Consider the following 22,190-nt stretch of genomic DNA (forward strand, 5'->3'; position numbering starts at 1 on the left):
AGAGTCCTTGTCAGTGTATGTAACATAATTTACTCAGATCTCTTATCTTGTTTCCAGATATTTACCTATGATTAATGCTCCTTTAAATTTATGTTCTCAAGGGCTGGAACTTTTAATTTCTATGAATAAATTCCCAAGTGTAGGATGGTTGGGAGAAGAGTTGTGTATTTTTATTTTAAAACACTCCTGCCAGAAGGCTTGTGATACTTCAGACTTTGACTTTATTTATATGAGAGACTTTCTTCCTCAAAGGATACTTTTCTAGACATCTTTCACTACACAGGAGTACGGAACAAATTCCGCCACACATCCACAGTGGGCTTTGGCTTCTTCTCTTAGTTTGCAATGGCAAACTTTGAAAGAAAAATACTATGCAAATATCCTGGTGGTCAAACTGGATGTTGGGTCTGATAAAAAGAAAATGGAAAGAGTGGCTTCAGATAATACAGAGGCCTTTTAGCAAAATAATCCATGACCTTTCTGTCAAGATTGAGAGGAGTTTCATGGTTCTGTTGAATTTCCTGAGGGCAGACATTGCAAGCGTTTCCCAGGATACAACGCTCCATGGTCACAACTTTAATAATAGCTTGGCCAAGCCAAGTAAAAGTCACTTTTATTCAATCTCTTTGCCTATGAATAAATAAAAATATACACTTTGGAACAGGTTTGACAACTGGAGGGAGAATAATTTTAATCTTTCTTCTTTTTGATATGCTTTTGAGTTATTAATTCGAATATGTATTCCTAAATATATCTTTCCTGGCAATTCACAGAGCAGTGAATTTCCAATAGAAAGGATTTAAAACTCTTGAGCTTGGCATTTAAGAATTTTGATCATGTGAATTTAGCAACTTCTTCAGGTTTTACCCAATAGCTCAATGAGTACCCCATATGCAATTTAGACTGTATTACTTGCTGATTTATAATCTGTATGCACTCAGCACTTTCCTTATACGTCGTCATTACCTGTATCATTTCCTCTACTTAGAATACCTTCCCCTTTACTAAATTTAATAATCATATGCATCATTCAAGGCCCAACACAAATATCTTTTCTTCCATGAAATTTTCCAGGATTGTTTAATCTGAGCTTGATCTCTCCTAATGCCTTACTCCTATCACATTTTGTCACATGTTACCCTCATCGTGATGTGTGTTCTAGTTGACCTATATATTACATGCTACTGGATTAGGTATAATGTATTTCCTTTTTTTAAATAAAGATTCCTAATACATAGGAGGAACCAAGAAAATATTTAGCGGTTCATTTATTAAGGAGACCACATAATGTGATGTTTTGTCATCAAAGACATCTAGGGTTGAAAACTAATCATTACTGTCTATGTGACCTTGGAGACATTACTCTGAATCTGTGCTTTCTTGCTTGCAAAATGAATATAATGTCACACTTCTGGGAGATTATGAGAATTAATGATAGATGTATAACGTCTACCACAATGTCTGATATACACTTGTATGCAATAAATGTTAGAGATTATTTTGTAAGGATAAATAACATGAAACTATGGTGATGGTTGCCATAATAAGTGTTTCTTTAAATGTAGGCAGAAATGCTGCAAACAGGCTGAATGGAAGTTTGCATTTCTGTAATTATTATTATTGTTGTATTTCTGTGCAAAAGTACACCTTGAGATCTCACAGAACTACTCCAGATCTTCGAATTTTAAAAGGCTTAAATCTGAAGGCATTGGATATACTCTAGAAGATTTTTTCATTTAGAACAAAGGCAAAAAAAAAAGTGAAGTTGAAACATTAAAAAAAAAAAGACTCCACAATGAGCGTTACTTCTATTGTATTTGCATTTAGAGTAAACAAAAAATATTGGTTCTGACGGGGCATTGAAAGAGCATAAAGTGTAAAGAAGGGTTCCAAGAACAATAGGGACAAGGTGAAGGATACAATAATCAGTTTGTAAAAGCTTCCAACTGGCCCAGTCTAGGATTAATTAAACATCAAATTAAATAATAATTACTAGAGATACATGGTTCCAAGAACTCATTATCCTTATACAAGCTAATATACAATTATTCATTAAAAATATGAACTCTGATAATTAATTATAACAGGAGGGAATGGATAGGATACATGGCCTCGACATTCAGGAAAGAAAGGACCTATATAGTTCTAAGAGGAGACTACATGGCAGAAGTGCAATGAGGTAATTTTTCTATCTAGATTGACAGAGTAGGTTGAAGGCACTCCAGGTTGATGGAAGGATTCAAGCAAAAGCTAGAAGTGAGAATTCATTCAGCCAACTACATTTCAGAGGCACCTTTCAAAATGTGCTATGAAATAAAAACAATCTGGGCTGACGTAAATCAATCATTTATTCAAAAATTCATTGTGGTAAGGAGAATGCTTTCACCATTAAATCTTCAAGCAACTTAGAGTAAAGGCAACAAGGCTTCTTTTCTTTTTTTTTTTAATGTTTATTTTTGAGAGAGGGAGAGAGACAGAGAGACAGAGAAAGAGTGAGAGAGAGAGAGAGGGAGAGAGAGAGACAGAGTGTGAGTGGGAGAGGGGCAGAGAGAGAGGGAGACACAGAATCTGAAGCAGGCTCCAGGCTCTGAGCTGTCAACACAGAGCCTGATGTGGGGCTCGAACTCCCAAGCTGGGAGATCATGACCTGAGCCAAAGTCAGATGCTTAATCGACTGAGCCATCCAGGCGCCCCAAAAAGGCTTTCTTCCACAGAGAGAAGTATCCCAAGGCTAGAAAAAAGTAGCTGTGGAGAAGTGGGGTGAACAGGTGGTGTGATGAAACATGTGAACAGGAAATCGTTTATTTATCACCAGCTGATTCTCAGAGGGGATTGCTGAGGCTGCGGAGAGGTGGTGTGGTGTTCCATGCCCCAGTACTTGCTGAGTTGCCAGTGCTTGTTTAAGCTCAAGGTGAGACAAGTGTCAAGGGCCTGAGGGAACAAGAGAAGCCTGATAGCACATTGGGCAAATGTCGTTTTGTCCAGATAGGTCAGTGGGGACAAACAGATCAGCTATTCATTTATGAGACAAAGAATGGGAATTTGAAGGGTCTGTCTCTGACTTTGTCGCAAGTAACCAAGAGGGTCATCGGCGAGTCTTACTTAAATCATATAGGAAAGACGGCCCTTTGCAGAAAGGCCTTTCCTGGAACATAAAATGTTGGGAGGATTTCTTAACCATTGGTAATTTCCAGGCGTGCAGGTCTCAGATACAGTTCAGCATTGTCACTGAACAACACTGTGCTAGGTAATAGGACTAGACAACATTCATGCAAAGATTTCAATTTTGTAGTGAGATACATACATAAGTAATATGCTATTAATACAGTATAGAAGCTGTGAAGAGAGATGGGGAATAGAGAAAACCTTGAATGAGAATGAGGTTTGAGAAGACTGGCTTGATGTGTATAGAGGTTTTGTACTGTGGAATCGAAAGCGCTAAGACTGGGGAGAGTCTGATGTTTTGTGGATGGCTTGGCTATTGGAAATAATTTAACATATGATTATTTGGGGAATTTATTTTAATTTCAGTTTCAGTTAATTCATGTGAATGAAACTAGACCACAATACATTTAAAGACTTTCAAGAAATACACTGGTCGATAATTAAATACAGCACACGTAAGAGGTAAGAGAGAAAACCTGAGCAAAGGAAACAGAAGGAGAATAAAGGTAGTTTCAAGCCAGAGGGCATATGGCCTAGACCTTGACGTAGCCAAAGAGCACTGATATTTTAAACTATAAGTTGATGCAAATTGAACTTTAAGGTTAGAAATCCTGATTTGAGAGCAGTGCATTAAATGGATTGGAGAAGAAAAAAAAATATCAATTAATACAGTGCTATAAATAGATAATGATGACTTGTACTAGGACAGTAAGACTGGGTAGTTGCACATAACAGTATTCAGATATTCAAAGTTAGAGAAAAAGATGAGATTGCATCAAGCTATTGATAATCTTTGAGAACTAAAGAAAATAGTTAGTTAAACAATGGCCCCGAAAGTTACATTTTTAGTGAAATTGAACATATTTGTTGTCAGTGTGTAAGCCAGTGGAAAACTGAACAGAATGTCAAATCCCTTGGAAGGACTAGGAGGACCACCAGTGAGCAAGGTGGCAAGTACTCAAAGGGCTAATCTCTGAGAATGAAGTACTGAGAAGTTAACCACTGGGGCTCTGTAGCAGATTATTTAGAAGTATGACCATTATCATTCTTCTGGTGTACATACTCACTTACATTATGACTTGGATAGCTTTTCAAGAAGAAATGAAGTGTATTTCTCTGCCTCTTAATCTGTCCACGACTTGTGACCTGCTTTGTGACCAATGCAATGTGGCAGATGTGATATCATAATGCTTTCAGCCTAAACCTGAAAAATACTCCTTTACATTTGCTAATTTTCTTAGAACCCTAACCAATTGGAATGTGAATAAGCACAGGCTAACTCTCTGGATCCTGAGGAACATATGAGACATGGCTTCCATGACAAGCTGATAGTCAACCACAGAAGCAGAGCCATTTATTTGACCAGAAAACGATCAGAGAAACAAGAGTTAGCTCAGCCTAGAGCCGATGTGTCCGGATGAGCTCAGGCCAAATTTCTGACACTCAGAGTCATGAAATAAATGAATGATGATGAAATGGACAAATTCCTAAAAATAATGTATATTACTCATATTGACATAGGGACAATTAGTTGAATATCTATTTTTTTTATTTTATTTTTTGTTTAATTTACATCCAAGTTAGTTAGCATACAGTGCAACAATGATTTACCCATTTAGCCCATCCCCCCCTCTGACAATCCCTCCAGTAACCCTCTGTTTGTTCTCCATATTTAAGAGTCTCTTTTGTCCCCCTCCCTGTTTTTATATCATTTTTGGTTCCCTTCCCTTGTGTTAATCTTTTCTGTGTTTTAAAGTCCTCATATGAGTGAAGTCATATTGTATTTGTCTTTTTCTGACTAATTTCGCTTAGCCTAATACCCTCTAGTTCCATTCACATAGTTGCAAATGGCAAGATTTCATTCTTTTTGATTGCCGAGTAATACTCCATTGTGTGTGTGTGTGTGTGTGTGTGTGTGTGTGTGTGTATATATATACCACTTCTTCTTTATCCATTCATCCATCAATGGACGTTTGGGCTCTTTCCATACTTTGGCTATTGTTGATAGTGCTGCTATAAACATTGGGGTACATGTGCCCCTTCAAAACAGCATACCTGTATCCCTTGGATAAATACTTAGTAGTATAATTGCTGGGTCGTAGGGTAGTTCTATTTTTAATTTTTTGAGGAACTTCCATACTGTTTTCCAGAGTGGCTGCACCAGTTTGCATTCCCACCAGCAGTGCAAAAGAGATCCTCTTTCTCTGCATCCTCGCCAACATCTGTTGTTGCCTGAGTTGTTAATGTTAGCCATTCTGACATGTGTGAGGTTGTGTCTCATTGTGGTTTTGATTTGCATTTCCCTGATGATGAATCAAGCATGTTTTCATGTGTTGGTTGGCCATCTGGATTTCTTCTTTGGAGAAGTGTCTATTCATGTCTTTTGCCCATTTCTTCACTTGATTATTTGTTTTATGGGTGTTGAGTTTGAGAAGTTCTTTACAGATTTTGGATACTAACCCTTTAACTGATATGTCATTTGCAAATATCTTCTCCCATTTTGTAGTTGCCTTTTAGTTTTGCTGATTGTTTCCTTTGCTGTGCAGAAGCTTTTTATTTTGATGAGGTCCCAACAGTTCATTTTTGCTTTTGTTTCCCTTGCCTCTGGCGACTTGTTGAGTAAGAGGTTGCTGTGGCCAAGATCAAAGGGTTTTTGCCTGCTTTCTCCTCCAGGATTTTGATGGCTTCCTGTCTTACATTGGTCTTTCATCCATTTTGAGTTTATTTTTGTGTATGGTGTAAGAAAGTGGTCCAGGTTCATTTTTCTGCATGTCACTGTCCAGTTTTCGCAGCACCACCCGCTGAAGAGACGGTCTTTATTCCATTGGATATTCTTTCCTGCTTTGTCAAAGATTAGTTGGCCAGGGGCGCCTGGGTGGCGCAGTCGGTTAAGCGTCCGACTTCAGCCAGGTCACGATCTCACGGTCCGTGAGTTCGAGCCCCGCGTCAGGCACTGGGCTGATGGCTCAGAGCCTGGAGCCTGTTTCCGATTCTGTGTCTCCTTCTCTCTCTGCCCCTCCCCTGTTCATGCTCTGTCTCTCTCTGTCCCAAAAATAAATAAACGTTGAAAAAAAAAAAAAAAAGATTAGTTGGCCATACATTTGTGGGTCCATTCCTGGGTTCTCTGTTCTGTTCAACTGATCTGAGTGTCGGTTTTTGTGCCAGTACCATACTGTCTTGATGATTACAGCTTTGTAATACAGCTTGAAGTTTGTTGAATATCTATTAAAACATTAAATCTGTAACTAAGGACCTTCTAACAAAGGAAACTACAGACCAGATGATTTTACTTGTCAATTCTACTCATTCAGATAAAAAATATTACCAACCTTCCACAAATTCTTTCAGATAATAGGAAAAGAGAGCATACTTCCCAACTTTTTTATGAGCTAAACATTACCTAGATACAAAGCTTTACATCACTATAATGACAAAGGGCATTTATAACTAAATTGCTCTGTGAAAATGAATGTAAAAATCCTAAATAAAATATTAGCAAATTGAATCTAACATAATTATATATGATAAACAAAATGATTGATTTCAGTAATGAGAGTTTGATTTAATATTATCATTAATCGTATGCAAAATGAATCAGTAAGCCTTAATCATATGCAAAATGAGTCAGTGTCATTCGGCACATTAATAGTGTAAAAGAAAAAAATGTATGTGATCTTCTCAATGGATGCATTTATGAGACAAGTTTTTTCTGCTTATTTATTTATTTATTTATTTATTCATTTGTTTATGTAAATTCAAGTTATTTAAGATACAGTGTAGTATTGTTTTCAAGGGAAGAACTCAATGATTCATCACTTACATATAACACCCAGTGCTCATCCCAACAAGTGCCCTCCTACTGCCCATCACCCATTTAGCTCATTCCCCCATCCACCTCCCCTCCAGCAACCCTCAATTTGTACTCTTTAAGAGTTTCTTATGGTTTGCCTCCCTCTCTGTTTTTATATTATTTTTCCTTGACTTTCTCAATGTTCATCTTTTGTGTTTCTTAAATTGCACCTATGAGTGAAGTCTTATGATATTTGTCTTTTTCTGACTGATTTATTTCATTTAGCATAATACACTCTAGTTCCATGTTTGTGGTTGCAAATGACAAGATTTCATTCTTTTTGATTGCTGAGTAGTATTCCATTGTGTGTGTATCTTATATATATATATTATATATACACCACATCTTCTTTATCCATTCATCAGTGGATAGACACTTGAGCTCTTCCCATGATTTGGCTATTGTTGATAGTGCTGCCCCTTCATATCAGCATTTTTGTATCCTTTGGATAAATACCTAGTAGTACAATTGTTGGGTCATTGGGTAGTTCTATTTTTAATTTTTAAAAAATGTTTATTTATTTCTTTAGAGAGAGAAAGAGAGATAGCAATAGAGAATGAGCAGGGGAGAGGCAGAGAGAGAGAGGGAAAGAGATAATCCCAAGGAGGTTCCTCACTATCAGTACACAGCCTGATGCGGGGCTTGATCCCACAAACCAAGGATCATGACCTGAGGTGAAACTAAGTCAGATGCTTACCCAGCTGAGCCACCGAGGTATGCCTCTGTTTTTAATTTTATGAGGAATCTCTATACTGTTTTCCAGAGTGGCTGCACCAGTATGTATTCCCACCAACAGTGCAAAAGTGTTCCCCTTTCTTTCTCATTGCTGCATAGTACTCCATTGTGTATATAAACCACAGTTTCTTTATCCATTCATCAGTTGATGGGCATTTAGGCTCTTTCCATAATTTGGCCCTTCGTAGAAACATGGACTCAACTGGAGAGTGTGATGCTAAGTGAAATAAGCCATACAGAGAAAGACAGATACCATATGTTTTCACTCTTATGTGGATCCTGAGAAACTTAACAGGAACCCATGGGGGAGGGGAAGGAAAAAAAAAGAGAGGTGGGAGAGAGCCAAAGCATAAGAGACTCTTAAAAACTGAGAACAAACTGAGGGCTGATGGGGGGTGGGGGGGGAGGGTGGGTGATGGGTATTGAAGAGCGCATCTTTTGGGATGAGCACTGGGTGTTGTATGGAAACCAATTTGACAATAAATTTCATATATTTAAAAAAAAAGTGTTACCCTTTCTCCTCATCCTCACCAGCATCTGTTGTCTCCTGAGTTGTTGATTTTAGCCATTCTGACAGGTGTGGGGTGGCATCTCATTGTGGTTTTGATGATGGGTGATGTTGAGCATCTTTTCATGTGGCTGTTGGCCATATGGATGTCTTCTTTGGAAAAATGTCTATTCATGTATTCTGCCCATTTTTAAATTGATTATTCATTTTTGGGGTTTTGAGTTTTATAATTCTTTATATATTTTGGATATTGACCCTTTATTGGATATGTCATTTGCAAATATATTCTCCCATTCCATAGGTTGCTTTTTAGTTTTGTTGATTGTTTCCTTCACTGAGACAAATTATTACTGTGATACTGCTCTATTACAAATTACTCCAAAAGCTTTATGGCTTAAAATAACAGTGTTTGAACTCATGTTGAAGAGTCGTTGGGGTGTTTCTGCTTCAGAGTTTGAATCAAATTCAGGTTTGCTCCACATGATTTCTTTTTGAAGAAGCCTAAAGTTGCAGTAGTTATCTGGGGCAATTTCTTCATGTGGTCATTAGCAGGAGAACAAGAAACTAAGAAAAATCAGATAAACATCCTTTACAGTCTTCAGTGTGTCATGTCCATTAACATTCCATTGAAGTGTCACATGACCGAGTGAATGGTGTGGGGGTTTTTATCCTGCCTACATTTGCAATATGGAAAGGATGGGAGGAATGAAAGAGCGGTGCACAATTAATAACATATACTACAATGAAAAAAAATATGTTTGACACCATTCAGATTCCATTAACGAATAAAATTGAACAGTTAGAAACCAGAAATCGAAGAAAACATGTTTACATTTGATTTTTTAAAAACTTAGGAATTGACCAAAAAGCCTATAGGAAATACCGTACTTGTGATATTGAAATCTTTTTCCCCTGTAATCGGGAATAAGAAAAAGGTGCAATGTGGAATAAACAAAGGATTTTACATCACAAATTGTATTGAACGTTGTAGAATAGATCCTTGGTCCTTAATAACAAGGTAATATAAAGAAATTAAATAGAAGACTTAAGGATTGAAAAAATAAAAAACTATATTTTTGTGGACAATATGGTTATACTTGTAGAAAATACAAAATATTCCACAAATAATATTTTATAATTGATAATTTTCTGAATGCAAAATCATATACCAAAATCCATATTTTAATGTACTAGCAATATACAATTATAAATTAATGTGTTCATAAGAGAAAACATTTATAATCAGATAAAATTTTTTTTCAAATATTTATAGATTTAAGTGGTACAACTCCAGTGAACTACTCTGAATATAAAAGATTAATAAATTAGTCTATATTTATAATGTCAATACCTATTAATCAAAAGAAACCATTAAGAGATCAAAAATTCCAACAGCAGAATAATTATATTTTCAACACATTTAACCATGAAAGAGCTCATGTATGGAATATATAAATACAACCTACAAATAAATAACAAACAGTGGGCAAACCAATGGGAAAAAGGCAAAAGGCATGAGCAGGCATTTTATTGAAAAAAATATTTATTTATTCATTTATATTTAAAGTTTATTTATTTGTTTTTGGAAGAGAAAGAAAGTGTGAGTTGGGGAAGAGCAGAAAGAGAGGGAGAGAGAATCCCAAGCAGGCTCCACACTGTCATTGTGGATCCTGATGGCCTGAACCCATGAACCATGAAATCATGATCTGAGCCAAAGTCGACACTTAGCTGATTGAGCCATCCAGGTGCCCTAAAAATAATATTTAAATCATTTTTGTAAAGTACTCACTTTGAGTCAACCAGTAAAATACAAATTACAGCTAAAGCAAACTGCTATTTTGCAACCGGTAGGGTGACTGAAAATTGAAAACTATAATATCGTAGTATATAAGAATTTGAAACAATTGAAATTCTTCACTTCTCCTATGCTATAGCAGATTGGGAAAATTCTTTGGCAGTATTTACTGAAGTTGAAAATGCATGCCCTCTAATGAGCAATTCCTTTCTTAGATATATACTTGGCATACATTTACTTGCATGTTAAATACAAGGCATATGAAATATTCATATCCTTATTCATAACAGTTGAAAACTGGACAAAAACAAAGGTATGCATCAGCACTAGCATATATACACTGCAATATGATTATTCATTACTATACTATGTGGTGATAAAACTTAACTATTCTCCAGGGCACCTGACTCCAGAAGCTTCTGACTCTTGGTTTTGACTCAGGCATGATCCCATGGTTGTGGGATCGAGCCCCACTTCAGGCTCCATGCTGAGCATGGAGCCTGCTTAAGATTCTCTCTCTCTTCCTCTGCCCCTTTCCCCTGCTCATGCTCTCTCTCTCCAAAAAAACATTTTTTAAATGAACTATTTCTCCACACAATATGGAAGAGTGTTACAAACTCCATGTTGTATAAAACCAAATAAAAGGAGACATATTCAGTAATTTCATTTGCACAGATTTCAAACATAGGCAAATACTTATGAAGTAAGAGAAGTAAGAATATTAGTTATATTTGAAGAGGAAAAAGAATGTAATAAATGAGTGAAGTCAATATCATCTGGGGTGTATTATCTATTTTTAAAATTCTTATGTATTTACTTTGTGTGAGTTCATGAAATGTGCCTGGGGATTGTGGTTTTTTTTTTTTCCTTTTCTTTTCTGCATAAGTACCACAACTCAATTACAAAAAAAAAGTCCTAAGAAAAATGGTATCATCTGAAAATTACAGCAAATAGTTGCATACATTGTAGTCACTGATGAAGCACAATGAATATAGCTATCTTAAAAACACAAGATAGAAGATCTGCTATCATTTTTCTCTATTTAGCATTTTTTGGAGGTTTTAGCCAGTACAATTTGCAAAGAAAAAAAAAAGTTGTGACTATGAGAATAAAAGATGGTTGATACCATTCAAAGATAATACCACTGCCTAGTTGTAAAAGCCAAACAAATCAACTAAGTAACTCCAGCAAGTACTAAGTTTGTTTAATAAGGTATTTGGAATCAAGATCAACTTAGTAGCTTTAAAAGAAACGAACAACATTCATTTAGGCAGTGGAATGGAAAAATCCATCCACAATAACAACAGGTCTAACAAGAAATGAGCAAGAACTCTTTGAAGTAACTTTAAAGCATTTCTGAATCATAAGTTGTTAAATAATATATGAGACCACCTATCTTTGGGATTGAAAGATACTCTCTTGTTATCTATTTCCCTAAATATAATACAAATGCAGTTTCAATTAAATTCCCTATGGAAGTTTATTATGAAATTGACAAGATCATTCCAAAATTCACTGAGAATACACAAATACAGAAAAACTAGCAATAAAACTATAAAAACAAAAGTGGGAAATCTAGAAAATAACAAAATGTAGCACACAGCTTTAATAATTAAACCATGGAATGGTGTTGCAACAAATTCATCAATACATCAGAATAGATCATAACCACCTTTAAAGAACAGCATTGGAGTGGAGAAGGTCTATTTGTGCAAGAGCAATATGGAGGCCATAAATTTAGGAAAAGATTTATCTCCATGTATATTTAAAAGAAATTGGGGAGTTAGGAAATCTAAAAATCAATAACAGACTTACAAAAAATATTTTCCCCATAATAGACAGTTAAAAACCATACTGGGCAGAAATTTCTATAAGTCAATAGATTAAAAAACTGTTAAGGGTTGAGTCATTCACCCCAAAATTCATACTTTGAAGTCCTAATCTACAGTACCTTTGATGTAACATCATTGGGAGATGGGTGTTTATAGAAGCTGTCAAGTTAAAATAAGGCACTAGAGTGGGCTCTAAACTAATCTGAGTGATGTCCTTATAAAAATGGAAAATTAGTCACAGAGTCACACATAGAAGACAATGTGAAGACACATAGGAAGAAGACGGCCATCTGTAAGCCAAAGAGAGAGTCTGGGACAGATCTTTCCCTCACGGTCCTCATAAGGAACCGACTCTACCAACAGCTTGATTTTTAATTTCCTGCCTCTAGAATTGTGAGACAAATTAAAATTTCTGTTGTTTGAGCTACCCATTCTGTAGTACTTTGTGACAGCAGCCCCAGCAAGCTAATACAAAAACTAACCCAAAATATGAGTGGGTAAAAGGCATACATAGATCATTCATAGGGTCAGAAATGCAAGTACTAATGAAAGTTATGAAAATATAATTAATCTTTCCAGTGAAGTGATCGAAATTTTGTCCTAGAGAAGGTACAATTTTTCACTCATGCCACTAACACATATTAAGTAAAGGAGGAAAACAATTTCCAGTTCAGGTGAATGTGTTGAGAAGAATACCAGAATACTATACTGATACTAGAAGTATAGACTAGAATAGCAATTTACTAGTACCTATAAAAATTGACACGTTAACTTTGGAGTGAAATATTTGTATTTCTAAGAATATATGCCATAAGAATTTTCATTAAGATATATTTGTGGGTTTTTTTTCCGGTGAAATATATTTGTAGCCACATATGTGGATTTCATTACTTTTTAAGAGAGAAAGAAAACTTGAAAACACCCTAAATGTCCCGTGGTAAAGTATGTTAAAATATAAGTGCGTGGATTTTAATATGTGTAGACATGGAAAGAGCTCTGAGATATACAAGCCAATTGCAGAGTACACTTCTAGGAGGATCATATAAATATAAAAAAAAATGTATGTTATGGGAAAAATAACCTGCATTGAGAGATAAATATGCACTCATGTGTAAATGCAAGAAAGTGTGAGAAATCCAGTGCTTTCATTAAGGTTACTTTTCTCCTTTTATAAGAACTTTGAATGACTGAATCTGGAGTGGTGCTATTAATTAGCACTTTCGACGATATTTCCCTGTGACTAATATATAATCACAAAATTGTGATATAAAATTTTGATATAATCACAAAAATTATATCCTTTTTGTGGCTTTCAGTTTACTGACCTGAACAAAAAAAGGATCTAAATTCGTTCTCCTTTCCACATGAATTCATCTGAAGGCCAACATGGTGATAGAATTAAAAGATAATTGTAAATACTAAAAAAGGAAATGCTATTCCTAATTTTACTTAATGGTAAATAAAAATGGCAACAATATTCAATACCAAAGACATATATGCAATAGTGAAGGAAGAAGTAATACATAATAAGTTCTACAATGGCACAGTGAATATTTAACTATGATAAATGCCTAGTCAAGTCACGGTATTCTTCCGGAGTACTGGCTAAGACATAGGACTCTGAAGGCTGACTGATCTACCACACCCTTAATAGAAATGTGTTCTGGAAAGTTACCATCCCTGTGACTCAGTTCCTTCAACCCTACTGTGGGGTTCATGCTACTACTTATCTGACAGAGTTGTGCAAATTAAATGAGTCAATATGTATGATATCACATCTTATATGTAATACATTACCAATGCATGTTATTAAACACTGTGATTTATTCTGGTCATTTAAGGTAATTTTGGAGATGTGTTTATTGTCACAAACATTCAGGGGAAACAAATTGGGATATGAACTAAAGCTGAATAATTAGAAATAGATGGAAATGTGCCTTGCCCATCATCATAGGACTTTGCTAGAGAGACTGAGAGGAGACCTGGGACACTGTTCACCAGTGGAAATCTAAAGGCCATGGGGAGATAGTGAGGTTCTTAGCAAGGGAGCATTCCAATTTCCTTCAAACAAGAATACAAAGACCACTAGAAAACAACAGTTAAAAAATTATTAAGGAGGGGCGCCTGGGTGGCGCAGTCGGTTAAGCGTCCGACTTCAGCCAGGTCACGATCTTGTGGTCCGTGAGTTCGAGCCCCGCATCAGGCTCTGGGCTGATGGCTCGGAGCCTGGAGCCTGTTTCCGATTCTGTGTCTCCCTCTCTCTCTGCCCCTCCCCCGTTCATGCTCTGTCTCTCTCTGTCCCCAAAATAAATAAACGTTGAAAAAAAAATTTAAAAAAAAATTATTAAGGAAAAAAACAAAACAAAAACAGGGGCACCTGGGTGTCTTTGTTGATTGAGCATCCAAGTCTTGATTTTGTCTCAGGTCACGATATCGAGTTTCATGAGACTGAGCCCCGCGAAGGGCTCCGAGCTGACAGCATGGAGCCTGCTTGGGATTCTCTCTCTGCCTCTCTGCCACTACGTGCACCCTATCTCATGAGAAAAAGAAATTTACATAACCCAATAATTGTATTAGAAACCTATTGTAGATTGTAGACTCAGTTCCTTTATAGTTCTGCAGTAAGACTGAAAATTTTAAAAAACTAGAAAATTGAGCCATTTTCTTACAAGTTTGGAATTGAACTTGTCAACCTGACTTTAACTAAAAAAAACTGTTTTTCATATGACTTCTCTCTCAGTAAAGGGCTGTGTCCAACAGTTGCCAAGGCAGAAACAGGCCAGTGCCCTGCCTCTCCTTCCTCATAACACACACAGACAAAAGATGTTTTAAAAAATATTATATATTATTGATTCAATTTTGCTTGTTTCGCTGAAATCAGTGCAAGCTTCTCTGTCTCTGCTTTCTCTAATCTTTTTTTAATTGTTTTTCATGTTTGTTTGTTTTTTTTTTTTTGAGAGAGAGAGAGTAAGTGAGTTTGTGTGTGGCGGGGGAGGGGGACGGTCAGGAAAAAGAGAGGGAGAGAATCCCAAGCAGGCCTCAAACTGTCAGCACAGACTAGGGGCTCTATCCCAGGACCCCGTGATCATGACCTGAGCTGAAATCAAGAGTCAGACGCTTAACCCACTGAGCCACACAGGTGCCCCTCTGCTGCTTCTAATCTAAGCCACCACAAATTTTTCTCTGGATTGTTGCTGTGGACTTCCTTTCTCCAGGTTTTTCCCTCTTCCAGTTTACTCTCCAGTTTTTAGCCAGGAAAATCTTTACAAAACATAAATCTGACCATGTCACTCCTTGTGTAATTATTTATTTTCACATTGTAAAAACTCCTGTTACTTAAGCATCTTGCATCTGTTTTTTTCATGCTTTCCACATCCTCATTTAGCAGGAAGTCCCAACCCCTGAGTTAGGACTCCAAACCTTCTGATACTTATGCACTTTTCAAAAATTCAGTGAGCACATTTTTATTAGTATTTACATGTGCTTTCCCCTTTTCTATAGCTAATTGCTATTTATCTTAACAAGTTCATTTTATATTTTGTATTACTTTTTCCAGGAAGTCTTTCCTGGATTAGCAACTCTCCTATGTGCTCCAATTGATTATTTTAGCCTCTCTCTCTCAGTTACAGTTCTGGGCTGCCCTGGCAATTATCTTTTTCTTTGTCTACATTTTCCCCATACACACACACACACACACACACACACACACACACACCATAGCATACATAAACATACCCTACCTGCTCATTTATGCCTTGAATAGGAACTTAGCATAGTAACTTGGTCCTTCTGAGCCCAATTCTTTTATATTTGCAAAATGAGAATTACACTACTGGCCTTCTTACAAAGACCATATGAAAAAAGTAAAAGAAAATATGTGTATATATATGATATGGAGTTAAGTAAGTCTTTCTTTCATGAAAATTAACAAGTCTGTTCAAATTTTACTCTGATTACAATATTTATTGACTGATTTCATAGATATTCTGTTTTTTTCCTGTTCCTCTTTAATAGCAATAGACATTCTTAGACATGTTTGCAAAGGGGTGCCTTTTCAGTGGACTTCTTTCCCTACACAGCAGGGATAAAACAAGACCCCGACATTCTGCTCTGGCTCTGTCCCCAAGCGTCTCTCCCTAATGTCAGAATCTGTTTGTGTCTTTGGGATACGTTGGTTCAAATCATATCTCTTTGCTGTTTGGAAAAATATCTGTCTTCCAAGAGGTACCTGATAAGCTATGTTATATCTGTCAAAGATATACAGTATTGTTCTGGAAACTCTCTGTAGCCTGGAGGGTCCTCAATGCAAAATGAAACCTTTGTTATACAGCTCTTTGGTTTTCAGTTTTCCCCTTTTAGATGAAAGTGGACAAATAAAACATCCTAGTAATTAAGGTTTCAATTAATCTTGATTTTGCTTTAAATGCGAGGGCTTGTGATTATTTTTAAAGTGGCCAAAGCCACAGGGGAGCATTTGAGGGGCTCTCATGCGATTTTTTTCTGTGTTAGACAGGACTATGAAGATCTAGAAAAGCAGCTGAAAGAAGTCTTTAAGGAGCGAAGCAACATCCTCCATCAGCTGACAAAGACATCAAGGGAACTTGATGGAATTAAAGTCAACCTTCAGGTGAGATGAAAACTAAATTTCCTGGCTGCAAAGGACTTGGCCTGTCTCGGTGGATTAGCATTAAAAGACTCCTGCATTTTTTTCTTTACCAGTTTTGAATATGTTTTCTGGGCTTGACCATGGGAGTTATTTATTATCATATGAGCTTTAAAAAGAAATGCCATTTGAAATGCAGTCTGGGAATCTGTGGTTTGCAAATGCAGAAAGGAGAAAATTGTGTGCTTGGCAAGGCCATCAGTTTCTCAAGCTTCTAAGATCAATTTGCCCCCTGTGTTTTTTATATTATAAAATGATGAAAACTAATTATGACCAAGAGTTGAATGAATATAGGGATGATCTCTAGAAGAGAGTTTGAATTCCACAAAGGACAGTTCTCAAGCTTCTTTAATAAACCTCATTACTAAAATGGGTAAATGCCTTAGAAAGGTGAGAGTCAGCTATGAAAATGTATGAATACTCAGTGAAATCCCAATCAAAAACCAGAGACAAGATCATTATCTAAAAAATTTTTTTTCTGAAATATCTTATAATATATTTTAATGTTTGCTTGAATATTGAAATTATTGAGGACATAATGCATACTAAAAGCTTTGCTGTTTTACAGAATTTAATTTTCATAATATATCTCTGAGATGTGTACTATTAATGTGATTTTTCTTGTTACACATGAGGAATTATGCTTAGAGAAGATAAGTTATTTTTGAATGTCGCAAGGGAAGCCAGAGTTTCAGTACAGGAAATCTGGCTTCAGGGCTTGTCTGTTAGTTACCGCACTGAACCATGCTTCTGAACCATGTGGAGTCACTGTTATCCTTAGCTTTTTATTCCATGAAGTTGATAAGGATGATGATGGTGTCAGTCGCCACTCCAGTCTATTGAACATGGTCTCAAGGTCTTACATTAGGTATTCTTTGTATAATTTCTATTTAATTTTTACATGAACACTATGCTATGGCTGTCTTGTAAGTGGGAAAACGGGAGTTAGAGAAAGGTTAAGAAACCATGGAGGACACAGTGAGAATTAGGTGGCAGAGCAGGTATATGAGCACAGCGCCCAAGCTCTTGTTCCTGAAGTTATGTTACAACTTGAGAACATTAAAAAAAAAAAGGCGCAAAACCCACCCACATTCCATTAGAACACAGAGATGAGTATCAGGGCGCTAACAGTGCTAAGATGGAAGAATACATAGAATGTTAGGAAAGCCCTGACTTGGATAAAAAGGAAACTAAGTCAATTTTTACAGGGAGCTGATACCAGAATTACATCTTATCCTTAAGTAGAAATTCACCAGTTACATGGGGCTACAAAGAGTGTTCAGTAGGCCTGGCCCCTTCTCAGAGGCATGGAATATCTGCCACTTTGAGATTATTTCAAGCATATGGTTAGATGCCCATGTATGGTCAGGAAACTCAGTGTGTCGACACCAGCAGCCTAAGTCAAGACACCCAAGTACAATCTGGAAAATTGCTTGACAACAATATATAATTTCATGGATTCATGGCTTTTAAAAGGGTAACAATCCTACCACTAAATGCCATTTTTTAAAAATCGTTTTTCCATTTTCTGTAAGCCATTGTGCAAGATATTTTTCATTTTTTATCTTATTAAATCCTCTTAGCAACCTCTTCACAAAATTAAGGTAATATTTCACTCATAAAATGAAGAAGCAAGATTCAAATAGGCCAAGGAAGTGCCCAGTCATACATCTAATAAATGGTGATTCTAGGTTTTAAACTAATAGTGAATAACTACATAACCCATTCCACATTTTCCTCCCAGTGGAACTTCATGAAGAAAGGAGTTTTGAAAGTTGTTATAGTTTTCTCTATAACCATAGCCCCTGGATGGAATGGTAATATAGGTCAGCCAATAAGCACTACATTGATTAATTCGTACATAAATCAACCTTAGAATCCTTAAAGGAACTAAAAATATTTTCCAAGAAGTGGATGTTGCTGGATAAATAATAACCAAGGGCGCCCTAGCTTTTCTCATTATATACACTTTGCTGTATCTACCCTTTTCATTTCTGCATCTCATGTTTTTTTGTTTGTTTGTTTGCTTCTTTTGTTTTGATTGTAAATGTCTTGAAGACAGCCATCCGCTTCATCTTGGTTTCCGTCAGGATGCCCAGAATATAGCAGATGGTCAGCAAATGAATAGGCCTATTTTATTGCACTGTTCATCAAGGGTTTTTCCACATCTGTTTTGCCCTTTGAGTTTTTTCCAATAAATGTCTAAAGTAGACTGTTCAAAAATCTCATCCCTGTTTTTCACCTAAGGAAGTCAGAGGGCAGATTTTGTGACCCGCCCCAGGTCTTATGACCATGATGCACTTTGAGCTATGAATCCCATGATTGGCAATGCCCTCCATCCCTTCCTCATCCTACCCTCTTTGTATGTTATATAAAGCTATTCTTTCCAAATAAGTGAAACGCCTTTTATTGGCTGCTTCCTAATTATGACCTCTGTCAGTTATTTTAGGGAAGAAGTTTCTCTTATGCAGTTCAGCCCACCACATCCATATCAGAATGCTGATCCCGCTGTATGAAAATTATCTGATTTTAGCCTTAGACTCTACAATTTGTGAAGGCAGATGTCGTCCCTCTGCACAGGACTTTGCATAATTCATGAGAGATATTTGTTAGATAGGTATTAAGTAAACAAAGTATTTGCCATTCCTAAGATTCTTAATTTTCTGCCTGCCACAGCTGCTTTTCCTGCAAATAATATCACTGCCCCTTTCAACATCTAATATCAAGAAAGATTGGTTACCCTGTTAAATAGTTTATTGACTATAAATAAGAAAGTTCTTGGGGAAGGCTTAATGGGCCAGATTCTATAACGAGAATAGCTCAGTGGGCTTTTCTGTTTTAAGTCACAGTCTGTGGATGCTGGATCTGCCAGAGTAAATAAACACTAATGACTGAGGTGGTACATATTGTTTCTCTTAATACCCTCTCTTTTCATACCAGTTACAATTTTACATGGCTCTTGTTTTCCTGTGCATGCTGCTGCATTACTCATTAAGAATAAATAGACAAGACCAAACAGGTACATGTTTTTTGGCTGCTTTGATCTTGCATTATGTTATTACATAGCTTATTCAGAGACGTCTTTTATGTCCCTTTGTATTTGTAGAAACTATGCCAGAGCTGGTTTAATATGGCTGCAAAGAACACAGTTAAACTTCAACGGAAGAGCAAAAGATGTGTTTTCTACTTGCTTGTAAAGAGACCTAAATATTAGGAGAGCATTCTCCCCTCCGTCGAACCTCTAAAGGCTGAGAGACTCAGTATATTCGCTTTCACCACTGTGTAGCACCTATACTGTGCTTGGTGTCATGAATTCTCATGGGCACCTTAGAGCCATGAGGACCATGGTGGCCTCATTTGCACATTCTTGTTCCAGGGCCATAAGAACAGTCACACCTGTGCCATAGAGACAAAAGTGAGCCTCACTGTATCACTTGAATAAGATTTCCTTTTCCCACTTTTCTTATCAGTCTTTGAAAAACGATGAGAAAACTTCCAAAACTGATGTTCAGAAGCTTCTGGAAATAGGTCAGAGACAAAGGTAAGACTGTGCTTTCCCTTAATTTTCTCAATTCTTTCTTTTTCCCCATAGTGTGAAAAACTCCACATTCAGAAATTTCACAAAATCACTTCATTCTAAATGCATTAATTCATTTATCTTCTTACTTGAATGCGTGAGGATCTTGTTCAAATGAAGATTTGTATGCAATAAATCTATGGTGGGGTTTGAAATTGTGCATTTTCAACAGGTTCTCTGGTGATGGTTATGCTATGCTGCTTGTCTGCAGATCACAGAGTGTTTATGGATCTGTGGTATTTTCCTCTATTATCCAAGTAAGACAGACCCTGATAAATCTGCCCATCAATAGACACGTCCAATAACATGTTTAATGGCATCAAAACTTGATCATAGTGTTAATGGTGGGGTGGTAAGGAATGGGGTAATCTTATTAACAGCGTAAGTAGAATTAGTCTAATCTTATTAGTGTTGGATTGTGTTTTTTTGTTTTTTTGAAAGAAGTGTGTTGTCAGTAGATTTCTATGCAGTATAATATGATTTGAAATTGCCTCTCAAAGGAAAAAAAATATTTTAAGGTAGAAACAAGCTAGCATTTGTATACATTTACTAGAGGCTCTCTTAGATGCTTTATATATATTCTCCTATTTCACCCTCATAATTACCTTATAAAGTAGATACGATTTCCCTATTTAATGGATAGGAAATCGAGTTGATGAGAGATGTATTAAGTGGAATTTGCTCTGTTGTGTCTAACCCCGTGGCGACACCCTTTCACATTAGTTCATTGATCACAAAACACAAAACTCCAAAAAAGCTTATACATACTATGTAGTCCCTTCTCATTGTCTTGTATCTTCTCCACTGTTCTTGCCTTCTGACCCAGAAACCTCTCATTGGCATATATTCAGATCGAGCTGATGACACATTAAAAATTTCAGATCTACTGTCCTATGTTGACTATTTTTATTATTTTAATGAAATTATTATTTCTTAACATGAAATTGTCTTCAAAGTCAAGTATTAAAGAGCTTGTATAAGATAATTCGCTAGCATATTTCCAAAAATAGATCATTTTAAGTGATTGTATTGGTTTGAAATAAGCTACTTCTAAAAACATGGTTACATTTATTAAGAATTTCAGATCATCGTCTATACATTTGGTATGATATACAAACTACCAGATGATGGGCCAAGTCTTTCAATTAAATGGCAAAACAAACCTGATATTTTGGTATTACGATTTCAATGTTTTACTCAAAATTAGAAAGCTCGTTTAAAATGTGCAACTTGTATAATGTACACAAAGTCAGAATGGAAAATTTGGTAAATTCTAACGGTAGGTAATTTCTCAAACGGATATGACATTTGATATATTAGTTTTTGTGATTACTTGCAAAGAGAGATAGAAAAATCATGGCTACCTGAAGGTGAAGGAGACTGTGTATCTCATTTGAAAAGAAGAGATACTAATAAACAGTAAAAGAGAAAAAAAAATCTTAGAATATAAAAATGTTAACTAATTTCAAATTTAGAAGTTTTATCTGACTCTGAAACAGTGCAATGCATTGTAGATGCCACTTGGCTATACCTCCAGCTCTCAGTAACCTTTCATCCTCTGGGATGCTTGCCACCTGACACTTACGTGCACCAGTGTTCCCTAGAAGTCATTAGGACTTCAACGTCACTCACAGTTACAAAAACAAATCAATTAGAATTTCCCTCTTGGAACTGTAACTAAGAGGCATCTAATCAGTCTCTCTGTGTAGCTGAAACCAGACTGTGAGTAAGTAAACTCAGAGGCTATAATCGTGCAGAGAGAGCAGAGAGCACCTTGCTGTTGAGACAGAGAAAGGAATGCATGTGCATATTTTTGTGTGCACGTGCATGTGTATGAGAGAGAGCGAGCACACAAAAGTTGTGTTGGCTCTTGAGTGTTACATTTTGACACCCTAGATGATACCCACAGAAGAGCTCCAGATCTAAACCATACCATATAAGGAGAGAGTGTGTACTTAAATGTGGAGACTTGGGGGATTGGAGGGTAACCTAAAGTGTCTGAAAACTGCCTTAGAAAAAGTAATAATACATTTTATTCTCTATGGTGGTTGGTGGGTGGAGATTC

General features: G+C 36.4%; 1 protein-coding gene across 3 annotated transcripts in view; it reads left to right on the plus strand.

Moving 5' to 3' along the window:
• The window catches only part of LUZP2 (leucine zipper protein 2), a 513,981-nt gene that overhangs the window by 223,124 nt on the left and 268,667 nt on the right, over positions 1-22,190 (plus strand). For 2 of the 3 annotated variants that reach the window (XM_043580830.1, XM_043580831.1), the window contains exons 2-3: positions 16,395-16,512; positions 20,019-20,089. In XM_043580830.1, the coding sequence (XP_043436765.1) occupies positions 16,395-16,512; positions 20,019-20,089 (189 nt within the window). The remainder of the gene's footprint in view (positions 1-16,394; positions 16,513-20,018; positions 20,090-22,190) is intronic. The other variant, XM_043580832.1, reaches the window with a different exon arrangement.

The sequence above is a fragment of the Prionailurus bengalensis genome, chromosome D1 (assembly GCF_016509475.1).
Source record: "Prionailurus bengalensis isolate Pbe53 chromosome D1, Fcat_Pben_1.1_paternal_pri, whole genome shotgun sequence".
Classification (NCBI taxonomy): domain Eukaryota; kingdom Metazoa; phylum Chordata; class Mammalia; order Carnivora; family Felidae; genus Prionailurus; species Prionailurus bengalensis.